A 22,555-nucleotide genomic window follows, 5' to 3' on the forward strand; every position below is an offset into this window, starting at 1 on the left:
GTCTCACTGTATGTCAACACGATTATTTCCCTTGTTTACAAATTTGCCATGTGATTTCAACATATGTAAACAATTAAAAGTGCGTTTTCTCTCTCTCAATTAATTAAAACACTTGTTGGTTGTCGAGCGAACTTCAGAAAACAAAGGTAAGGCTTTTGGTTGGTGGAACATTATGTGATCGCCATGTTTCATAAATGCACGTCCAAACTGTTGGTGTGATATCATTCATTAGTCAATAATTCAGTGACTTATTAAGTTATTTGTGAGATTTATTTCGGTGTTACAAAACTTACATTGTTGAATGTTCAGCTAAAATAGCACTGCAACTAGCTCCATCAAATATCTGCATTTTCTTCGGGCCTAAAATCCGATGTCCTTAATTATGCTTTGGGATATGAAACAAAATTATTTTTGAACAAAACCTGCCTGAACATGCTTTTTGAGAATGGTTTCAGACATGGAAAAAGCTTGTTGGCCCGTCAGACATTGCTTACCTACCAGCAATTAAAAAAGCTAACAGTGAAAAGCAAGATTTCCAGGCTAACTGTCCGGTTATTTTTGGCTTTCAAAAATTGTAACCCACTTGCAGTTTTCACAACAACATTATTTCGTGCTTACCAGATTATGATATTTTCCGAATATAAAAAAGTTCATTTTTGCGAAATTTCGTAAGTCTGTGGTATCGATAAATTCCCAGAATTATTCCAAACGCTAATGAAGCCAGTGTTTTTTATGGCAATTTCGGGGCCGATATTCGGCCCCATTCCCCTAAAAAATAAAGAGTATATATTTTTCCCCCATTTTGTAAAAAAAATCCCCTCCAGAAGTTAAAAAAAAAAAGAAATTTTTTGTTTTTTGTTTTTTAAGAACTGTCTCATAATCATGATAAATAAATCTCAAATTTATTTCATAAACAACTAACAAAGTATATAACTGTGATTTATATTATTTTGAATTATTATAAAGAGTTATATTAAATAGTTTTTCCCAAATCAGTGGACTTTTCACATTAATTGCATTTTTCTCCCAAAATGGCCAGGAAAAAGCCTGATGTATCTATATTGTGTCAATATTTGTTGATAAAATCATTCCAATTTGGTCCATTTTATTGATAAAAAATGCTCAAATTTGCCATTTTATGGATTTAAAAGATCCACTCAAAATGGCTAAGAAAACTGAGACTGTGCATGAAGGCTGAACTGTCTGAAACTAATGTTGAAAAAATCATTGATATATATTTTAATTTTAAGAAAAAGGACAAAGACATTCGGCTGTAAATATTATATTCATACAAACATGAGTATTAATATTATAAATATCATTACATATAAACAAGTGAATTTTTAGTTTTCCCCTTTTCCTAAAAAACAATGCATTTTTTCCCCTTTGAACGGGACCCGCCACCATTCCCCTATAAGTGAAAAAAAACACTGGGAGCATCTCACATAGTTGCGAAAGTAGTCAGACATTTTATTTTTTTTTGCATGCATGTCGCATTTCTGCCAAGATGGCGGACAATAAAAAGAAATTACCATGCTCACTGAAAATGACAATTAAATATCAAAAAATGATGGACATCATATAAATAATATGGATTAATGAAAAGCGTTTGTCATTGAACAATGGAGAATACGTTTTAGATACAATTAACACATTAAAAATTTATGAATGTCACAGAATTGGTGTTCATAATTTATTAATTCATTCTTTCGCGAAAAGAAATCTAATGAAATTATTGTTCGTAAATGGAAACAGATAAACATGATTCGATTTATATTCTGTGGGTTTATGTATAGTCTGGCCTGTAAATTGTGACGGTCTTTCGCCATGTCTGGAGTTTCGTTAATACAGAGGCCATTTTACAGAATATTCACATACATAATTATGAACATAATTACCGGGTAATTTGGAGAGAAAAAAGCCATCAACTACCAATTTAACGTTAGATTTCCCAGGTGTGTTTTAGTATATTTTACATAATCTTGGTACATTTAAGGATACTTAAAAGTACCTGGGGTACATTTAAGTAGTACCCAGTCAACAATGACCATTCAAGCACAATTAAGTTAATTTAACATATGTGCCATAGAGTCAGGAATTGTTTGTGATTGTCAAACAATACATGCATCTTAAGAAATCACATTGATTTTTTATTATATTTCTTGTAGTTTGAGAATGTGCAGCAATTTTGGACTGAACATTGACTATAACATTAATTACCAAAAACATATACATTTATAATTTATAGCTTGTTGATGTACAATATCTCATGCAATTACATATCTTCATGTTACTATCGAAATAATAAGGTTAGCTACATTACAAGTAATATAACCCAGGATATCTTGCTAAACTCTGCTATTGTACTTTCCTTGAAGATTTCCCACAATTTCAAAATTGTTTAACATAGAAAGCTCTGTAAACAGTTGGAAAAATGTTCACATGTTTCTTGCCGATAAATGTTGTTTAAAAAAATTGCTGCAAACAATTAAAACGATAATTAAACGATAAAGATAATTTATCATTTGCCAATTATGAGTTTGCATTTAAGTAGTTTTTTCCATTCTGCTTAAAAAGATAAAAACTATTTTGAAATTAAATTATACACTGCAGATTGTATGATGATCCATTAATAATGAAACTTTAATATCTACATTGTAAATCCAGTTTGGTCAAGATTTTGCAACTACATAAAGTTAGGTAGATAACATGTTCTGAGATTATGCTTATGGATATATTTAAATACTCTGTAATTATGAATGCCTTAAACAATTATTTCATGATCCAGATATTTTGTTATTGCAATCTGGCGTTGACCTCGAGAACCCAAATTTTATGGATCTGTTTTGTATACCATAATGATATAGTTAAATTCACAACACTGTCACATTAATTCCCTTATATTAAATTTGAAGATGTTATTCTCACTTATGGTTTATTCATTCATTCATTACAGAACTCTTATGAATGACTAGTCAGTTTCACGTGTTTATAAAAGAGAATGTTTGTTATGCACAATAAATGGCTGTTAAAATTTTAATGCTCCTAAAGGGCTTATAACATTATTGTGAGCTATAATAGAGTAAGTTTTATTTTAAATAATTTGTAAACAAATCATGCTTATTAGAGTGTCCTTTAATGTTTAATTAACTATAAGCAATGTCATGGCTTGCTATCAATTACATTCTTTGTTTATAAATTATTTGAAAGAATAAAACTTGTGTGAAATTATTAGATTATCTTTATCCAAATGAAAGCATAACGCCCCTCATTTTTGCTGCTCTAAAGGGCTAAGTGAGCAAATCATAAATAATGTTTTACCTGACATACCTATTTAATTGTTATATGTACAAGTAATTTGGTTAATAGGGACGATTTCACAGATTTGGGCATTAAACGTAACCACTTGGCCATCCATGTTCATTTTTTCTTGCATTCATTTTGTACTAAATACGAGCAATCCAAATGTTATAACAAAATGTAACAAAACAAAAGAAGCATTCCAATTTATTCAATCATTTCACATTTGTAAAGCTTTATAATTTTATTGATTTTTTATGGGAATTTCTCTGATACAAAAAATGTTTTTCCAGTATGAATCCACGCCACTTACATTATTTTGCTACCCGAATTACTAGGTTCTATAATATCATTCTTTTACAAAAGTTATAAAATCTTAATTGGACAATCTGTGAACAAGTCCCTTTAAAAACAACTGAAATAATTGTGTTTATCTTACAGTTAACATTATTAGTAAATGATTTTGATCATAAAACTTGTAGTTTCAGTTTTTAATGAAGAATTCACATTATGAAATTACTTGAACACGGGTCATTTGAAATTCGGATCTGTTTGACTTGTCTGAAATGTAGAAGGTGGTAATGGATAAATAAGAAATGTGTCTCTGAGTGCTAATGTTGCCATAGTATTAAAAAAGGTACTGTAATTTAGTGACCACAAAAAAGGAATTAAAAAAAAAAGTATTCTAATATACTCTGTCAAACCCCATTTTAAAGGGACCTTTTCTCGTTTTTGGTAAATTGAAAAAAAATGGTTTCAGATATGCACATTTTGTGTTATAGTTATGATATTTGAGAGAAAACAGCAATACTGAATGTTAACTATGCTTTTAAATATCCATTTTATGCATCTTTTGACAATTACAAAACATGAAAACTATAAAGTGTAACAAACCTGAAACAACTGAATAATTTGGAGCTTTCTGTTCTTATCATATTATTATATTTTGTGATTTTACATGAACAAGGATTGCTTATATATAGTATAAATTAAATCTCAAGTACGGATGGCCAAGTCGTTAAGAGTGCTAGACTTTTACTCCAAGGATCAGTGGTTCGAGCCCAGTTGTGGATTACTTTTTTTTCTTTCTTTAATTTTATTCTTGTTTGATACTGGAGCTTTTTAGTTAAAATGTTTACATTTATCAATTTAAAGCATAAAATGACAAACTTCAAAACATGCCAAAATCTGTGAAAAGGTCCCTTTAAAATTTATCACACATTTTGATAGATCACACACTCCAACATCAATTTTTTCTGATCATGCTTATAAGACATTTTTCATGAACATAAATATGCTGGGTTCAAACTTATTTTAAATATTCAGGGCATTATTGCATCCTTATCGTTTCTAGACATGTGGTGCTGAAATTCGGCACATCTTCATGAGAAGGATTCTACTCTATATAACAGTGCTATGATATTCAGATTTGCATGTCACATACTTTGTTGACAGTGCTACTTATACATAGTACCCGTATTTTATTCTTTATTTCTAGCTCTTCAATGATGTCATTTCCCCCACCCAGGAGGTGTGGTCCTTGCTTCAGGCTGCCTAAGACATTGCAGGACGCTGTGGGCCAGGCTGTGTTTGTGTTCGGTGGGGTGGTCCTGCTATGGTACGAACTGGGGCACATTCTTTCCTCATACTACCTGCATTTGAATGGAAATGGAAGGCTGACGTCTGAAGAAGAAAGTGAAGTTATGATCCAGTACGTAGTTGCCATATATTTCGCAATCAATATTTATGGAAACTACTATAAAATAGTTACAACGGATACATCGAAGGATAGATACATGTTTATGTCTAGCTCCCTTATGCCTGAAGGTTGGAGATACTGTGCTGAGTGTGATCTCAATCTTCCGCCAAGATCTCACCACTGTAAAGTCTGCAACGTTTGTATCCTAAAGAGGGACCACCATTGCTGGTTTACAGGTTGCTGCATCGGGTACTTCAATCATCGCTATTATATTGCCATGGTTACCCACATTGTCGCAGCCGCATTATACTGCAACATTTACAACTTGGAGTTTGTCGTCACAGTGAAAGGACATTTAACTCTCTGGAAATTTTTATCGTATCTTGGACCACATTTCGGACTGATCTTTGGATATTATGGGTTCTATACCTTCTTCATTACCACCATGACTACAGTTGGGTCTGTTTTGTTCCTGATATTTACATGGTTGTTGTACATTCAAATTGAACAGCTGTGGTATGGGCAGACCAAACATGAACGAAAGAAAAGAATTAAGAAATATAACCTGGGATTTCTGCATACATTGAGGGAGTGTTTAGGGACCCGCTGGTTCCTTGTATTTTTGTTTCCTTGGTTACCATCCCCTTTACCTGGATCTGGAACATCTTTCAAGCTTAAGTCTGACTGAGGAAAGTCAATGATTATTACATTATTAAACATATAAGAACATTTGTAATTATTGTATTGTATAAGAACTTGACACTTTTCTCTAAATCTAATGCCATATTAAACACAAAAATAGTGAAATGGGGCTGCTAAGTTGTTTGCTTCATATTAAAATCATATTCAAATCAAATTAAATCAAGATATATCTGTTCTTCTCTCATCTGTATTAAATAAGTTTCTTTTTTAGTACGAGTCAATGTATATCAATCTAACAAAGGTATATATGTGAAACGTTCTATACATGTTCATTTTTAGCTCATCTATTTTTTTTTTTTAAATATGAGCTATTGTCATCACCTTGGCGTCCGCTTCCGGTCAAGTTTTGCGTTAAGGTCCACTTTTCTCAGAAAGTATCAATGCTATTGCATTCAAACTTGGAACACTTACTTGATATCATGAGGGGACTGAGCAGGCAAAGTAAGATAACTCTGGCGTGCATTTTGACAGAATTATGTGCCCTTTTTATACTTAGAAAATTGAAAATTTTGGTTAAGTTTTGTGTTTAGGTCCATTTTATTCCTTAAGTATCAAAACTATTGCTTTCATATTTGCAACACTTACTAACTATCATAAGGGGACTGTGCAGGCAAAGTTATGTAACTCTGACTGGCATATTGACAGAATTAAGTGCCCTTTTTATACTTAGAAAATTGAAAATTTGGTTAAGTTTTGTGTTTAGGTCCACTTTATTCCTACAGTATCAAAGCTATTGCTTTCATACTTGCAACACTTATTAACTATCATAAGGGGACTGTGCAGGCAAAGTTATGTAACTCTGACTGGCATTTGGATGAAATTAAGGGCCCTTTATACTTAGAAAATTGAAAATTTGGTTAAGTTTTGTGTTTTGGTCCACTTTACCCCTAAAGTATCATAGATATTGCTTTCATACTTGGAACACTCGCAAACTATCATAAGGGTACAGTAAAAGGACAAGTTGCATATCTCTGGTTGTCATTTTTACAGAAATATGGCCCTTTTTTGACTTAGTAACTTTGAATATATGGTTAAATTTTGTGTTTCGATCCACTTTACTTCTAAAGTATCAAGGCTATTCGTCAGCTGAATGTAATAAGTCATGTAACTGACATTTTTTTACAAATTCACTTTTTGGCAGATTTGAGTTTATTTGGGTGATATACATATGCTATTTTAATATTGAGACAACTTTTTGTCTTAAAATGATGTTTTTGAGAAAATTTCAAAATCCACATAACTGAACACATTTGTTTAAGTTGGTGCAATAAATAATATAAGAGCACTTACATGACATTTTTCTGAACTGTTTTACAATGAGTTAAATACTGTATGTGCTGATACTTGAAATTTGACACTGAAAGTTACAGAGTCTCAAATAACGTAACTGCATTTTTCAATGGGGAGTAACTCCTCCATGGTATGGAAAAATTAAATGTAAAAAACCACGTAAGTGAAAAAAATTAAATCCATAAAAATGGATAGCTTTTTTCAAAAATGTTATTGTATAAACTGTAAAAAGAGTGAAATTTGCACCTAATTGTTTGATTATTGTCCATATGTATGATACCACAAAAGCACATTTTAAATAATTATATAAATATTTGTGGTATGGTTTTGTGATGTCATCAAAGTGTTGATGACATCATCAAAAGCAACAGAAACGAACTTCAGAAGACCTCTGTGATAAAGGAATCTATTTCCATGGCCACTTATTTCAAGACAAACTACTTTTTAGCAAATCAGTCATCATAAAAGGTAAGCATATTGTTATTTTCTTTTGTTTTTTGTAATAATAATTTCAATATTTTGTTTTATTTATATAACCAAAATAGATCTTATTTGTATGTTAAAGTAATCAAGTGGGTGGAGTATGTTAATATATGCATTAACATCAAACATGAATATACATTTTTTGCCTTCAGTAATAATGTTTGGTATTTGATACACTTTTTTAAAGACCATTTTGAAAACTGTTTAACTGTTATTCCTTCTGTTTATCATGCCAATAATATTATTTATAATTTCAATAAATAACAGATATAAAATGGATTTATAAAAAATAAACGGTTTAAATGACATTACTTATGAAACCATCATCATGTTGATAGTAAGGAGAAAAAGATTACATCATATTAACAAACTTAAATATACTTTGTCACCTGATTAAATATTGTGCAGGAACGCAGATACAATTATCAATATCTTAACTGAAATAAGAAATGCAGTTTTTATAACATTATGTTGGAGATTTGTCTTTGCTGTTTTGTTTACATATCTATGTAAAATTATTATTCTACTCGATATACATCTTCTGTTATCTTAAATTGTTGAAGGAAAATCGAGTTTCTTTCACTTAACACTATTCTTTTTGTAAAAAAATACATTGAAGTATTAAATTATTGTTTATGTTCTTGTTGTTGCTTATATCATGTAAATTTACCATACCATTCTTAGTGTACTTTTAATCCAGAGGCATCAAACGCTATTGCATGTATAGAAACAAGAAGAATAATAATCTCTGAATCTTTATTATTAATCCGATTTGAATTAATTTTGTTGTTTTTTGTGTCATTTTCGTGTCATATGAAACCAATTTCTGCATACCAGTATTTAATTTTTGTATAGTGTTGGTGGAATGGAACTTTAAAAGCAAATAAAAAAAAAAATATTTTGGTGAAGTTGAGTGTTTGTAGGACTTAATAGCATAATATGCTTTATCCGGATAGTATGATGCAGAATGTTTGTTGTTCAAAATTTGGCTATATCCAGCATGAATTTTACTAAAAACCAATACACACTGCCAACGTTTTGTTTCAGAATAACCCAAACTTAATTACTTTCTTTCTCTGTAAAAACCATTTTTGTGTCAGGTGACAGTTTTAAAGGATAAATTGGCATACTGCATTATAATTGACCTTTTAAACGTAACTAAATTGGTCAAGGACATACGTTACATGTACCTTTAAATCAAATACTGTTGTGCATGTGATTATACTATTTCTACAAAAATGCTAACATAAATTACAGATTTTATTTGGCTTTAATCACAAGCTATAATTTCTTTGTTTGTGCTTAAATAGCAAAATTGCACATTAGCGTTTCATCAAAAGTGGCCCTTAAACTTTGTTAAAAGTCCTCTTGCTTGATAATACAATCAGACTTGAATACAGTTTAAAGGCATCTCCAATGGTTAATAATGGACCTCTTTGAGGTGCATAATTTAAGTGTACATGCGAGATCAATTAATGTATTAACATTGTTCCTTTTTTAATTCGAAATGCATTTTAGAAAGGATTATTTCTTGCAGGTTGTGATGTTTCTCCTACAAGCAACCACACATCAGGGTGACCCTCAACTTTACTCAGGAAATGGCAAACAATGTGTTTGTAATTCCTTGGTTGCAGTTATGGAGGCAACTAGAAAGCCACCATGCCAGTGGCCATACAGTACACTGGAAAAAATATTACTGAAAGGAGATATGATGTACATCGACATGAAAGAAAACATCAACCATGAATACCTTCAGATAAGTGATATTCCAACTGTTGTGAAGGACAAAATGATCATTAAAAGTGAAGAGTTTTTCGGAACATTGAAACAGTCGGCAAATGACATGCCTGGCATAGAACTGGAAGACGCTGTGAACAATATACAAAAAAATTTTGATGGGATGATTTTACTAATTGGTAACAAGTCTCCAACATACGCGTCTGCAATAATTAAAAACAATGAAAGCTTTTTCTTTTTTGATCCTCATAGCAGAAACGATTCAGGAATGTGTGCAGCAGATGGGAAAGCAACACTCACCAAGCACAAGTCATTAGCTGACCTATGTTTATTTACAAGACATCTTTGTGCTTCAATATTTAAAAATGTAAACATTCAGTTTGAAATTAGGGGCATAAATGTCATTGATATAAGTGGGCTAGAGGAGTCTGATTCTTTTGAAAGTTCCAGTGAAAGTGATTTTTCAGGGTTTGATTATGTTAGTGAGGCTGAGTTGGTTGAAGCTCATTTACGTGTCAAGGCGTTAAGTGACAACCTGAGCAATGTCGATGACACAGAAACATTCATTAATGATATAATGATCAACCTTAATGACTCTGAAGTGCTAATGAAAGAAATTGATATGGAAATCTTAAATGAGTTTGACAGTACCAGAAATGGACAGGACACTGGAACAGACATTACCGGACATGAACATTGCATAGGGACAGACATAACTGGACATGAACCAGACATTGGGACAGACATTACCAGACAAGAACAGGACATAGGGACAGACATTACCAGACATGAACATGGCATAGGGACAGACATAACTGGACATGAACCGGACATTGGGACAGACATTACAGGACATGATCAGGACATAGGGACAGACATTACCAGACATGAACAGGACATAGGGACAGACATTTCCATACATGAACATGGCATAGGGACAGACATAACTGGACATGAACAGGACATAGGGACAGACATATCCGGACAAGAACATGGCATAGAGACAGACATTACAGGACATAGGGACAGACATTTGCGGACATGAATATGGCATAGGGACAGACATAACTGGACATGAACAGGACATAGGGACAAACATTACCGGACAAGAACAGGACATAGGGACAGACATTTCCGGACAAGAACATGGCATAGGGATAGACAAAACTGGACATGAACAGGACATTGGGACAGACATAACCGGACAAGAACAGGACATAGGAACAGACATTATGGGACATGAACAGGACATAAGGACAGACGTTTCCGGACAAGAACATGGCATAGGGACAGACACAACTGGACATGAACAGGACATTGGGACAAACATTACTGGACAAGAACAGGACATAGGGACAGACATTATTGGACATGAACAGGACCTAAGAACATATGCTACAGTACATGAACAGGACTTACGGACAGACATAACGGGACATGAACAGGACACAAACAGATTAGATTGTTTAAATGCATCCTCACAGGTGATGATGCCTGATATGATTGGGGAGAAGCGAAAATCACGAAAACGTACTAGAAATGAAAGCAACTGGATAATAAATGTAGCCAAAAGAAGAAGAAATGAAGGAAAAAGTTATGTAACACGGTCGGGAGTCATTAAATCAGGAAAAGTACTGCGTGATGGTTGTGGCTTAATGTGCAAAAGAAAATGTCATACAAACATAAACAGGGAAAAGAGAGAGATGATTTTGCACAATTTTTGGAGTGGACATACATACAAAGAAAGAAAAAAAAATTATCACAACTGATTCTAGTTACATCTCAAAAGCGAAAACAAAACAAGCCAAGTCGTCGGTCACAAACAAATCACTATGTTTTTTCAGTCAATAATATTCAATATGAAGTTTGTAAAAGATTCTTCCTTGATACTCTTGCAGTGTCTGAGGCGCAAATTCTTACTGCTCTGAAAAGCCGCTCAGCTACTGACATAACAAGTCCAGATAAAAGAGGTAAACATGCCAAGAGAGTAAATGCCATTCCAAGGATAGTCATTGAAGACATTAAAGCTCACATTGAAAGTTTTCCGCGTGTGGAATCACATTATTGTAGAGCTTCGACAAGTAAAGAGTACCTTGAAGGCAGCCTAAATTTGCACAAAATGTATGACATCTCTGTTGAGAAGTGTAATAGCAACAATGTTGTTCCTGCCAAATTATCAGCATACAAAAATATATTTAACACAGAGTACAACATATCCTTTAATAAACCAAAAAAAGACTTGTGCGATTATTGTGCGGAGTATAATAACATGACTGAAACTGAAAAACAAGTGCAAGCTAAGGCTTTTGAAAGGCACATGCAAAACAAAGAAAAATCAAGAAATGAAAAACTTCAAGATAAAACTTTATCAGAAATCATAAATTCACATGTTACTGCAGTATTTGACCTGCAACAAGTTTTACTGCTTCCAAAAGCCAACCAGTCTTCTTTGTATTATTGTCGAAAACTAAATAACTACAACATGACAATTTATTCGTTAGGTGATAAAAAAGGATTTTCATACCTCTGGAATGAAGTAATAGCCAAAAGAGGTTCAAATGAAATTGCATCTTGTCTTTTACAGTTTTTCCAAACAATGCATCATAACAAGGTTTATTCAATAACTTTGTACTCTGACAATTGTGCAGGACAAAATAGAAACAGGTATATAGTTGCCTTATATTGGTACAGTATTCAAAAGTTTGGATTTGAAAGTATTGTTCATAAATTTCTGGAAAAGGGTCATACACAGAATGAGAATGACTCAATGCACTCAGCAATTGAAAGCAGTATAAAAAATGTTGATGTTTATACAACATCTCAATATGCTGTTCTCATTCGCAGTGCAAGACGAAAAGACCCATACACTGTTTGTGAAATGGGTCCTGAAGACTTTTTTGACTTCAAAGACTTTTCTAAAAGCATTAAAAATTTAGATAAAGACAGCACAGGAAAGAAAATTGCCTGGAGAGAAATGAGAGTTGTTCGATTTGAATCACATTTTCCAAATACATGTGCAATTCAATATGACTATGAGGGTGAATATCATTTTGTTCATCTCCAACCAAAGCAGTTGCGTAGGCCTTTTAAATGAGCTGAAAACTCTTTTTAATGATTGTGAACGACCAAAACTTTCGAAAGACAAACATAAAGATCTGATGCAGTTATGCTCAAAGAAAATCATACCGGCTTCATACCGTAGCTTCTATGAGGCTTTGCCCTTTGATGATAATTAAGTCATAACAGTTCTTAAAATAGGATTCAATAGACCTGTTTGTATAAATTGATACATACTACATTTTGCCCTTGTTGTTGACATTAAGGAATGTCATTGAAAAGATATTAAAAAATCTTGTCCTTGTTTGCTTGTAATTGTCTAATAACTGATATCTGAAAATAATTATTTCAAGTAGATATCATACTGCTTTCTATTATTGAGTGAATTAAGTCATTCTCATTTGGTGTGATTTTATCAATGTTTTGTTTTTTAAAATTGGATTCAATTTAAATGATATCTGAAAATAATTATTTCAAGCAAATTTTGTATGGCTTTCTATTGCTGCGGAATTGAGTCATTCTCATTTTGTGTGTTTTTATCTATGTTTTGTTCTTAAAATAATATTCAATTGACCTGTTTGTATATTGATGCATAAATACATTTTGCCCTTGTTGTTGACATTAAGGAATGTCACTGACAAGATATTAAAAAATCTTGTTCTTGTTTGCTTTTAATTTTCTAATAACTGATATCTTAGTTATCAGAATTACTATTTTGACAACAATATTTAAATTGGATTCATTTTTATGAACTTGCTTGTATCATATTTTGGAAAAATAATGTGTCAGGTGTTTTTCTAAAATTATGCCATAATATGATATAATAATTATTGTTATATGTTACTTCATTGATTGATTTAACATTTTATGTTCATTTGCTGTTTCATGATAAACCAGTTATTGATTTATAGTGGCAATAAAATAACTATTTATAGAAACTGTGTTGTTTACTTTTAAATTTGACATGATTATTGCTGAAGAACAAGCTAAGCATTGTTCAACTTTTATTTTATGCTTTCCGGTAGTTTATAGAGAAATATCAGTGAATTAAAACTGATAATTTCACTGTTTCAAACAGTGAAAATTATCGATAATTTTCACTGTTTAATTACTGTGAAATGATGCATTTTTTAACGAAAAGATGTCATTATCCCAGCGAAATTCTTTAGTTAAACTCTTTAACAATGAATATAAACGGTGGAAAAAAAGCATTAAATAAAAAGAAAATTTGTTGGATCCAGTGGAATATCGATTTTAATTCACTCGTGATCATAAAAAATATATCACTCATGAATTAATATTGATAATCCACCGAATCCAACAAATATGCTCTATATAATGCACAATACAGGACAAATAAACCTGAACACAAACATATAAATATACTAGGTCTTATTGCATTTACACAATAATGTTGATAATTTTAACATGTTCAATATTGCCCTTTTACATACCTAAATTCTGGTGCGAGATATTAAGCAATTCAAACTATAACCTTTGTGGCTATATTCCTACACATCAGAAATTCAAATTGTTGTTAATTCATAGTTGAACAATAGTTAATAAAAAACAATTTATATATGACTGTGCTGATGATGTTGTTGTTGGAAGTGATTATGATGATGAGGATGATGAATACAGAATTATTGATATTTATCAGAATGACAGTGATTATTTTGATGTTGGTGGGTGATAATTGATACAGATCAAAGTAATGTGATTATTGAGACACATCACAATTATGAAGATGAAGATGGCGACACTGATCAAAATAATCAATTAATTATGAAAAATAAGATTTTTTATGATTAGCAAAATGATAACAATAAACATTATTATCACTGATGATAAATGATGATGATTGGTAGTGATGGAAAAGATGACGAAAGGAATGAGGATAGTATATAAGTTGCGTTAATAAGACTTAATTTAGTTCATACATTATGAACAGACACCAAAAAAAAGCTAATAAGTTAGTTGAAGTCATTTAAATGATAGCATAATTTTTGCTTACTAATTCAGAATAATTAAGAAATTATGAAAAGAAAAATAGCTGTGCTCTACTTTTACTTCTTTTTGGTTCTCCCTGCTGCCCATCTTTACTGCCTAACAAAGGTATTCGTAATATCTTTTAATATTCTAAACAATTTTGCAATGCCCAACAAATACACTTTAAATTTTAAAACCTTGTAAAAAAAAACCTGCAATTATTATTATTTGTAAATATTCCATTTCTGCTTCTTGCTCCTTGTTATTAGCACCCAGTACAATTCTGGATAGTTCCACTATATAAAGAAAAATATTGTTGCAAACATTACATTTTCTCATAACAAAACTCAACCAGATAAGAGCCAAATACAAATAGAGTTATGATATAAAAATTGCAAAACTATGTCACACAGCACATTTCAAGCACTTACGTGGTTTTGTACAATAAAAAAACTAAGAACTCATTTAAACGTAAGAGCACTTATATGGCATTGGAATTTCAATTTTAAGCAAAAAAGCACATTAAGAGCACTTACGTGGTTTTTTCCACTAACTTATTTCAGTGTTGAAATTCTGGTAAGTGTTTTTTTTTTTTAAGTATTCATATTTTGAAAACAGATTTATCAAAGCTCAATTTTGCTGTGCTAGAATCTCATCATTACCTGCATACACAGAAATTTGTAATTCTAAAAAATGTGTCCCAATGTCATAAACCAGTTTTTTTGCTTCTCCTGAAAAATTTACAAAATGTCAGTTACATGACTTATTACATTGAGTAGACGTATTGCTTTCAAACTTCAAATACTTTCATGCTATCATGAGGTTACTGTACCTGGCAAGTTGAATTTTACCCTGACCTTTGAATGACCTTGACTCTCAAGGTCAAATTATTTAATTTGGCTAAAATTGCCATAACTTCTTTATTTATGATAAGATTTGATTGAAACTTTGACAAAACTACTCTTACCTGACATACCACAATAGACTCCATCCAAACCATCCCCCGTGCCCTCCCCCCCTCCCCCCGAATCCCCCCCCCTAATTTTTTTTTTTTTTAAGATCATCTCACAAATGACCACCACACCCTCACACTATAACCCCCCTCACCCCCCCAAATTATTTTTTTTTTTGAAACGGTTAAAAAACACAAATATTTATTTTTATTATTTTATTTTTTAAATACTCCCCCCCCCCCCCCAAAAAAAAAAAATTTCGCAATTTTTTTTCCGCACTATTGGAAGATAATGTAATAAATGTCCACACCCCCACACTATACACCCCTCTTCACTCCACCCTCCCTCCTTTGTGATTGAAACTGAGAATCCCTTCACCTTTAAAAAGAAAATAGATGAGCGGTCTGCACCCGCAAGGCGGTGCTCTTGTTATAAGAGTATTCCCTTTGTTCATCTCTGTCCTAATAACCCTTGATTACGGCTTATTAAAAGTGAATGATTTACACATTTGTTTAATTTGTTAAGTATATATTTAAATGTGTTAAATTTCAGCATTTGAATTAACAATGTTGGATGTTCTTGTGGTGCCTTAAGGCTTGTTCCTAACCTTAATCTCTAGCTTCTTCTGACTTGTTTATGTTTGACCATATATTTACTTTCCTAAAATGTAAATTTCAATTTATAGTATATTTCAATGTATCTTACATGTAGTTTGCTTCTTTCAATAAACTATTATTTTGATTTCAGAATCTGTGCAGAACAAAGGATTGTCTGAATTTATAACTTTAAAGGGACCTTCAACCAAAAATGACGAAAAATGAAAAGTTCTAAAATACTGTATTTTTTTACAATCATTTATATATAGATTAAAATATCAAGACTGGTATATAACATTACTTGATAAAAGTTGTTAAGTTTTCATATTTTCAGTATATTTGGTGATAAATTTTACTGGGTACAGGTACCAGGTGACTACCAGTTATCTATAAATAACGCAAGTAGATTTATCATCATTGTCACGTGGTAAATCCAGGAATGTAAATTGTGCATGCGTAGTGAATTGTATATATTTTATATATAAAATTATCAATCTACTTGCGTTATTTATAGTGTGTATATTGTTGTGTCAAGTTTTTTTGCGATGTGCTTTCGATTTTACATCGTGAAATTCTATCACCGAATATACTGAAAATATGAACTTTTCAAGTAATGTTTTATACCAGTTGTGATATTTTAATCAATATAAACTAATAATTGTAAAAAATATGGTATTTGGAACTTTTCTTTTTTCGTCATTGGTGGTTTACGGTCCCTTTAAATAGGTCACAAGTGTGCAATTATATAGTGAACTGTGTGCAATTATATAGTGAACTTGAAAACTTTAGGTTGAATATTGCTATATGATAACAGCAATTGAGATTCAAAATACAATTGTGAATCCTCTATTTGTAGGTTCTAGAAAGCAACTTAGTTACAATAACTGTATCAGAGATGTTGAAGTTATTGACCTTTCTCAACAAAGCATTGTTGCTTTATATCTATTTTAACTAGGTTTTCAATGATGTTGAAAAACCTTACAATTTTAGATAGTGGTATTGTGTGCAAGGGAGTGGGGTGGGTGGGCGTGCAAAAAGGTGTTTTCAGCTGATAACTTTAGTTAGCATTTATCAATCTTCATGAAATGTTAGATTGCATTTGGGACGATAATTTCAAGGTCACTGCAGATTCTTAAAATAGGAAAGTACTTTTGAACAGCAAACAGGGAGTTTCTGTTCAATAACTCTAATATGCATTAACCAATCTTAATGAAACGTCATGAAAGAATAAAGCAGGAATGCATAAAGCTGATATTTTTTGTCTGAAAACCCTTAAGGTGATCGGAAAATGGTTGTACGGGAATATTACAAAAAGACAACGCAATCTGTCGAAAATGCTGTGTTCAATCATTAATTGTTATAAATCGTGGTATAATGCAAAATTATTAACCCGTGACTCATAAGTCTTCCGCAATAGTCGACGGGTGTCTTTTTATTCCGTCATTTTCAGAAGCTGGCATAACATTCCATTAATAATAATCTAAAATGTTCTCTCTTTCCTGTCAGTCGAATATTGAATTCAACATTATTGTAACGCTTAAATACGAAGACTTACTGCATTACGGGAAAAGATAAAATAAATAATCGTTTTTGCGTCGAATAAAGTTGGGTGCATCTTATTGTTCAAATATTTTTTTTACTCGTCAAAAAACATTGGGTGCGAACGCACCCAACGCATCCCCCCCCTGGCTACGGGTATGTGTAAGTTATGGGAAAGGTCACTATTTCTACATGTACTTGTAGCCTACATGTACATGGAGACTTAGGATTGCATTTGCCAGTTGGTTGAATCAATGTCAAAACTGTTATTATTTCTTAAAATTGAAACACTGTTTACTGCTCAATAACTTGTGTATGGATATGTGTATTGTGTGTCCGTAGCTTACAATGCAGACATAGCGTGGGATTGCACAATTATTATAATTGAACTAGTAACTAATACGTCGAAAATATGTAAATATATGTCGGTAGTTTGTTTCAGTACAAAGTCTCTGACTCTTAATACATATCTGTAAATAGCTTGTTAATTAAATTATAGTTTCTGACTCTATAAATGTCTGTGAGTAGCTCTGTAAACTATTAAGTCTCTGACTCCAAGTGAAAATCGGTTTGTAGCTTATAACAGTATTGAGTCTCGGACTCTAGGTAAATATCTGTGGTTAGCTTATTACACTATTAAGTCCCAGAATATGTATGGGAAGCTTGTTACACTATTACGTCTCTGATTCTAGGTAAATATCTGTGGGTAGCTTGTTACACTATTAAGTCTCTGATTCTAGGTAATTATCTGTGGGTAGCTTGTTACACTATTAAGTCTCTGACTCTAGGTAAATATCTGTGGGTAGCTTGTTACACTATTAAGTCTCTGACTCTAGGTAAATATCTGTGGGTAGCTTGTTACACTATTAAGTCTATGACTCTACGTAGATATCTGTGGGTAGCTTGTTACACAATTAAGTCTCTAATGTCGGTAAATATCTGTGGGACGCTTGTTACACTATTAAGTCTCTGACTCTAGGTAAATATCTGTGGGTAGCTTGTTACACTATTAAGTTTCTTACTCTTGGTATGTATCTGTGGGACGCTTGTTACACTATTAAGTCTCTGACTCTAGGTAAGTATCTGTGGGTAGCTTGTTACACTATTAAGTATCTGACTCTACGTAGATATCTGTGGGTAGCTTGTTACACTAAGGTCTCTGATGTAGGTAAGTATCTGTGAGTAGCTTGTTATCCCCCGCCATAGGCGGAGGGATAATATTTTGGCGTTGTCCGTCCGTCCGTCTTTCTGTCCTTCCGTCTTTCCGTCCGTCCAGAGCCATATCTTGGAAGTGCCTTGGCGGATTTCATTTAAACTTGGTAGGAGTATTCATGTATATATGGATAAGAGGATGATGCACACCAAATGGCATTGTACACCATCTGTTAATAACAGAGTTATGGCCCTTTCTATCTTGAAAAAATGCTTTTTTTGTGTGTGTCTGGAGCCATATTTTGGAAGTGCTCTGGCGGATTTCATATAAACTTGAAATGAGTATATATATATGGATCAGAGGATGATTCATGCCAAGTGGCATTGTACACCATCTAATAATAAGGGAGTTATGGCCCTTTGTATCTTGAAAAAATGCTTTTTGAATGTCAAATATAACCTTATGTGTCCAGAAGCATATGGGCGGGGGATATCAATTTAACGAATTTGCTTGTTACACTAGTAAGTCTCTGACTCTAGGTAATTATCTGTGGGTAGCTTGTTACACTATTAAGTTTCTGACCCTAGGTAAGTATCTGTGAGTAGCTTGTTACACTATTAAGTCTCTGACTCTAGGTAAATATCTGTGGGAAGCTTGTTACACTATTTAGACTCTGATGTAGGTAAGTATCTGTGGGTAGCTTGTTACACTGTTAAGTCTCTGACTCTAGGTAAATATCTGTGAGTAGCTTGTTACACTATTAAGTCTCTTACTCTAGGTAGATATCTGTGGGTAGCTTGTTACACTATTAAGTCTCTGATTCTAGGTAAGTATCTGTGGGTAGCTTGTTACACTATTAAGTCTCTGACTCTAGGTAAATATCTGTGGGTAGCTTGTTACACTATTTAGTCTCTGACTCTAGGTAAATATCTGTGGGTAGCTTGTTACAGTATTAAGTCTCTGACTCTAGGTAAATATATGTGGGTAGCTTGTTACACTATTAAGTCTCTGACTCTAGGTAAATATCTCTGGGTAGCTTGTTACACTATTAAGTTTCTTACTCTTGGTATGTATCTGTGGGACGCTTGTTACACTATTAAGTATCTGACTCTAGGTAAATATCTGTGGGTAGCTTGTTACACTATTAAGTCTCTTACTCTAGGTAAATATCTGTGGGTAGCTTGTTACACTATTAAGTCTCTGACTCTTGGTAAGTATGTGTGAGTAGCTTGTTACACTATTAAGTCTCTGACTCTAGGTAAATATCTGTGGGTAGCTTGTTACACTATTAAGTCTCTGACTCTAGGTAAATATATGCTGGTAACTTGTTACACTATTAAGCCTCTGACCCTAGGTAAAGAAATACAAGTAGTTTGTTACTATGTCTCTGAACCTATGTTAATATATGCGAGAAGCTCATTAAATCTCTAACTCTAGGAAAATATCTCTGGCTAACATGTATATTTTAAGTTTCCGACTCTATGTAAATATCTACTAGTAGCTTATTACACATTGAAGTCTTTGAATGTAGTTGAATTTATGGTTCATCTGGCTTCGACATTGGACTGGTGGGGTCTGGCTTTGAGCCGGCTTTTGTACACCGATAATGTTAAGACCTGAAACAACAACAATTTCAAAATTGTTATGGCTGGGACCAAACACAATAGTTGCAAGTTATTATCAGCCAAAACTAACTTGTATATTTCATCAGTTTTTGCACCTTTATAGCGAACTTCATCGTCCATTTGCAACTTTCTCCGTATGCGAGCACAAGAAACCTGCATGCCTTGTTGCTTATGTTATCTGATAAATGGTAGCATGATAGCAAATGAGCAAACTGGCAGTCGAGTATTGAGACTTTTCAACAAACTCTATAATTTAGACGCCCCTTCAAATATGTTGCCAAAATGGTGTTGGAGCCAGGAATGCTCACATTCAAATCGTATATGCAATGTTTCATGGCACACACTCTGGCTTCAATTTAGGCTTATAGTTATGTTCACTAAACATGCAATACAATAACAAATACAGCCCTTAAACCTTATACAACTGATAAATATTAAAAATCACGCTCAACGTAAACCAAACCAATCCAGTGTTCTGAGGTGCAGAACCACATAAGTACAGCAATCTCAAGGAAATTGAAGGAATATACTGACTTTCAGAACATGAATGACACACATTCACACGATTTCACAGTGTCTACTTAATCATTACCTTGAAGTACAACTTCCACCAAGTTTCCATGTCAAAATTTAAAATAATATATTTGCTGATACCGATGTCCTCACCAGATGACGTTTGACGTGGAAGCAGTTTTCCTGCTCACACGTCTCGTACTGACCGAAAGGCAACCCAATTCATGTAAGCTGGAAATACATTCAAACCAAATGCAAGCACTTGCAAAGTGTTTGAAATGAACACGAGCGACATGGACCAAACGCGTTGTTATGTAAAGACTCGGTGAAACAATGTACTGACTGATTGCAAAACACATACATTTTTATGCATTTTCTGTGATACTAGGGATTCATTACCTGAGTTAGAGATATGGTGCTCTTCCGGACAAGGAACACTACATTTGTCTGCTAGTACTGCTGTCCACAACGGCATAAGAAATCATGTTCTGAAATATTCACCAGGTTCATGGAACTGAAACCGATAATTCGCTTGAAAACATTGCGTATATTTTTGCACAAAATCTGTTCAACCCATGCTAAATGATTGTACACATAGTTTTTCACTTATATTTTCAGTAATGTTTGCTGCATGTTCACCAGTTGTAACTGTTTGTACCACCAGACTGCGCTATAATGGAGCGCACGAGAAATTTAGTCCATTTAATAATGTAACAAGCCAAATTCACTTACTGTTAGAAATAGATCCATTCACCATTTCAGGCGTTCGAACAAGCTTACTAACGCCTTCGAAAAGCAAAATACATTTCAAAAGGGTTCAAACAGTTTCCTTCCATGACATCTGTTATAATGCTCTATAGTATGTTGTGAGCTGACAACAAATGCCATACACGCAGTTTCATTTCTTAGTCCATTCCAGATTAAAGGGACCTTTTCACAGATTTTAGCAATTTTGAAGTTTGTCTTTAAATGCTTGTTATTGATAAATGTAAACATTGGATCTAAAAGGCTCCAATAAAAAACAAGAATAACATTAAAAAAACACAAAGTAACCCTTAACTGGGTTCGAACCACAGAACCCTGGATTAAAAGTCTAACGCTTAGACCAAGCGGCCATCCATGCCCATGCAATGAGTGATACATTTTATACTTTATATAAACAATCCTCGTAGTGTCACAAAATTAAACGACAACAACAGAACTATACAAATTATTCAATCGTTTCGCGTTGCAACGTTTTATAATTTTCAGTTTTTTTAATCGTACAAAGATGCCTAAAATTGATATTTTATAGCATGGTAAATGTTCAGTATTACTGTTTGCTCACAAATATCATAAGTGCAACCAAAATTTGCAAATCTGAAAAGTTTTTGTTTAACTTTGTCAATTTACCAAAACGTGAAAGGGCCCATTTAAAGCGTCTTCGAAGTATTGGCAAGATGAATTAATTGACTACCTTTCATGTCATACATGTTACAGTTTTCATGTGATATTGCTGTGTTTTTTTACCTAAATTTTGCAGTAGATGGTCCCTGCTCATGACAAATAGGGATATGGATCAATTTCTCGGTGCTCTCGCCATTTGATAGTTGAAACGCCCAGTTCTCTTTGCACACCGAGAGCTCCATCCGCATAATGACAAATCAAACTATCGAGAAGAACATTACCTAAGCTTGAGATAATTCCTCCAACACAGTAGATTGAGTAATTATGTTGAGCCGGGTAAGCTTTCTTACCGAAACATTCCCAAGAATGAAACTATTGAACCCCAATAGACATACACGTACATGATAATCGACAGTATATTTGCTTGATAATCATCAAATAACCACACAACGGTGAACAATAATGGAGGAATCCATAAGGTTGCTGTCAAAGTGAAGTCATGTTACTAGTTCGGTGGACAATGTGGGGATTAC

General features: G+C 33.0%; 2 protein-coding genes across 3 annotated transcripts; both read left to right on the forward strand.

The window, feature by feature from the left end:
• The first annotated feature begins 21 nt into the window (after positions 1-21).
• Positions 22-15,263, forward strand: LOC127838063 (uncharacterized). Of its 2 annotated transcripts, XM_052365624.1 has the most exons (3): positions 22-146; positions 4,799-7,459; positions 9,012-15,263. In XM_052365624.1, exon 3 carries the CDS (start codon positions 9,018-9,020, stop codon positions 10,254-10,256), a length of 1,239 nt encoding a protein of 412 aa, XP_052221584.1. In that variant the 5' UTR covers positions 22-146; positions 4,799-7,459; positions 9,012-9,017; the 3' UTR covers positions 10,257-15,263. The 2 variants fall into 2 exon arrangements, with proteins under 2 accessions (XP_052221584.1, XP_052221583.1); XM_052365623.1 differs by lacking the exon at positions 22-146 and having other exon boundaries at positions 6,018-7,459.
• Positions 4,809-5,687, forward strand: LOC127839838 (probable palmitoyltransferase ZDHHC24). Its single transcript, XM_052368227.1, has one exon. It carries the CDS (start codon positions 4,809-4,811, stop codon positions 5,685-5,687), a length of 879 nt encoding a protein of 292 aa, XP_052224187.1.
• Positions 15,264-22,555: the final 7,292 nt, after the last annotated feature.

The sequence above is a fragment of the Dreissena polymorpha genome, chromosome 7 (genome assembly GCF_020536995.1).
Source record: "Dreissena polymorpha isolate Duluth1 chromosome 7, UMN_Dpol_1.0, whole genome shotgun sequence".
NCBI lineage: Eukaryota > Metazoa > Mollusca > Bivalvia > Myida > Dreissenidae > Dreissena > Dreissena polymorpha.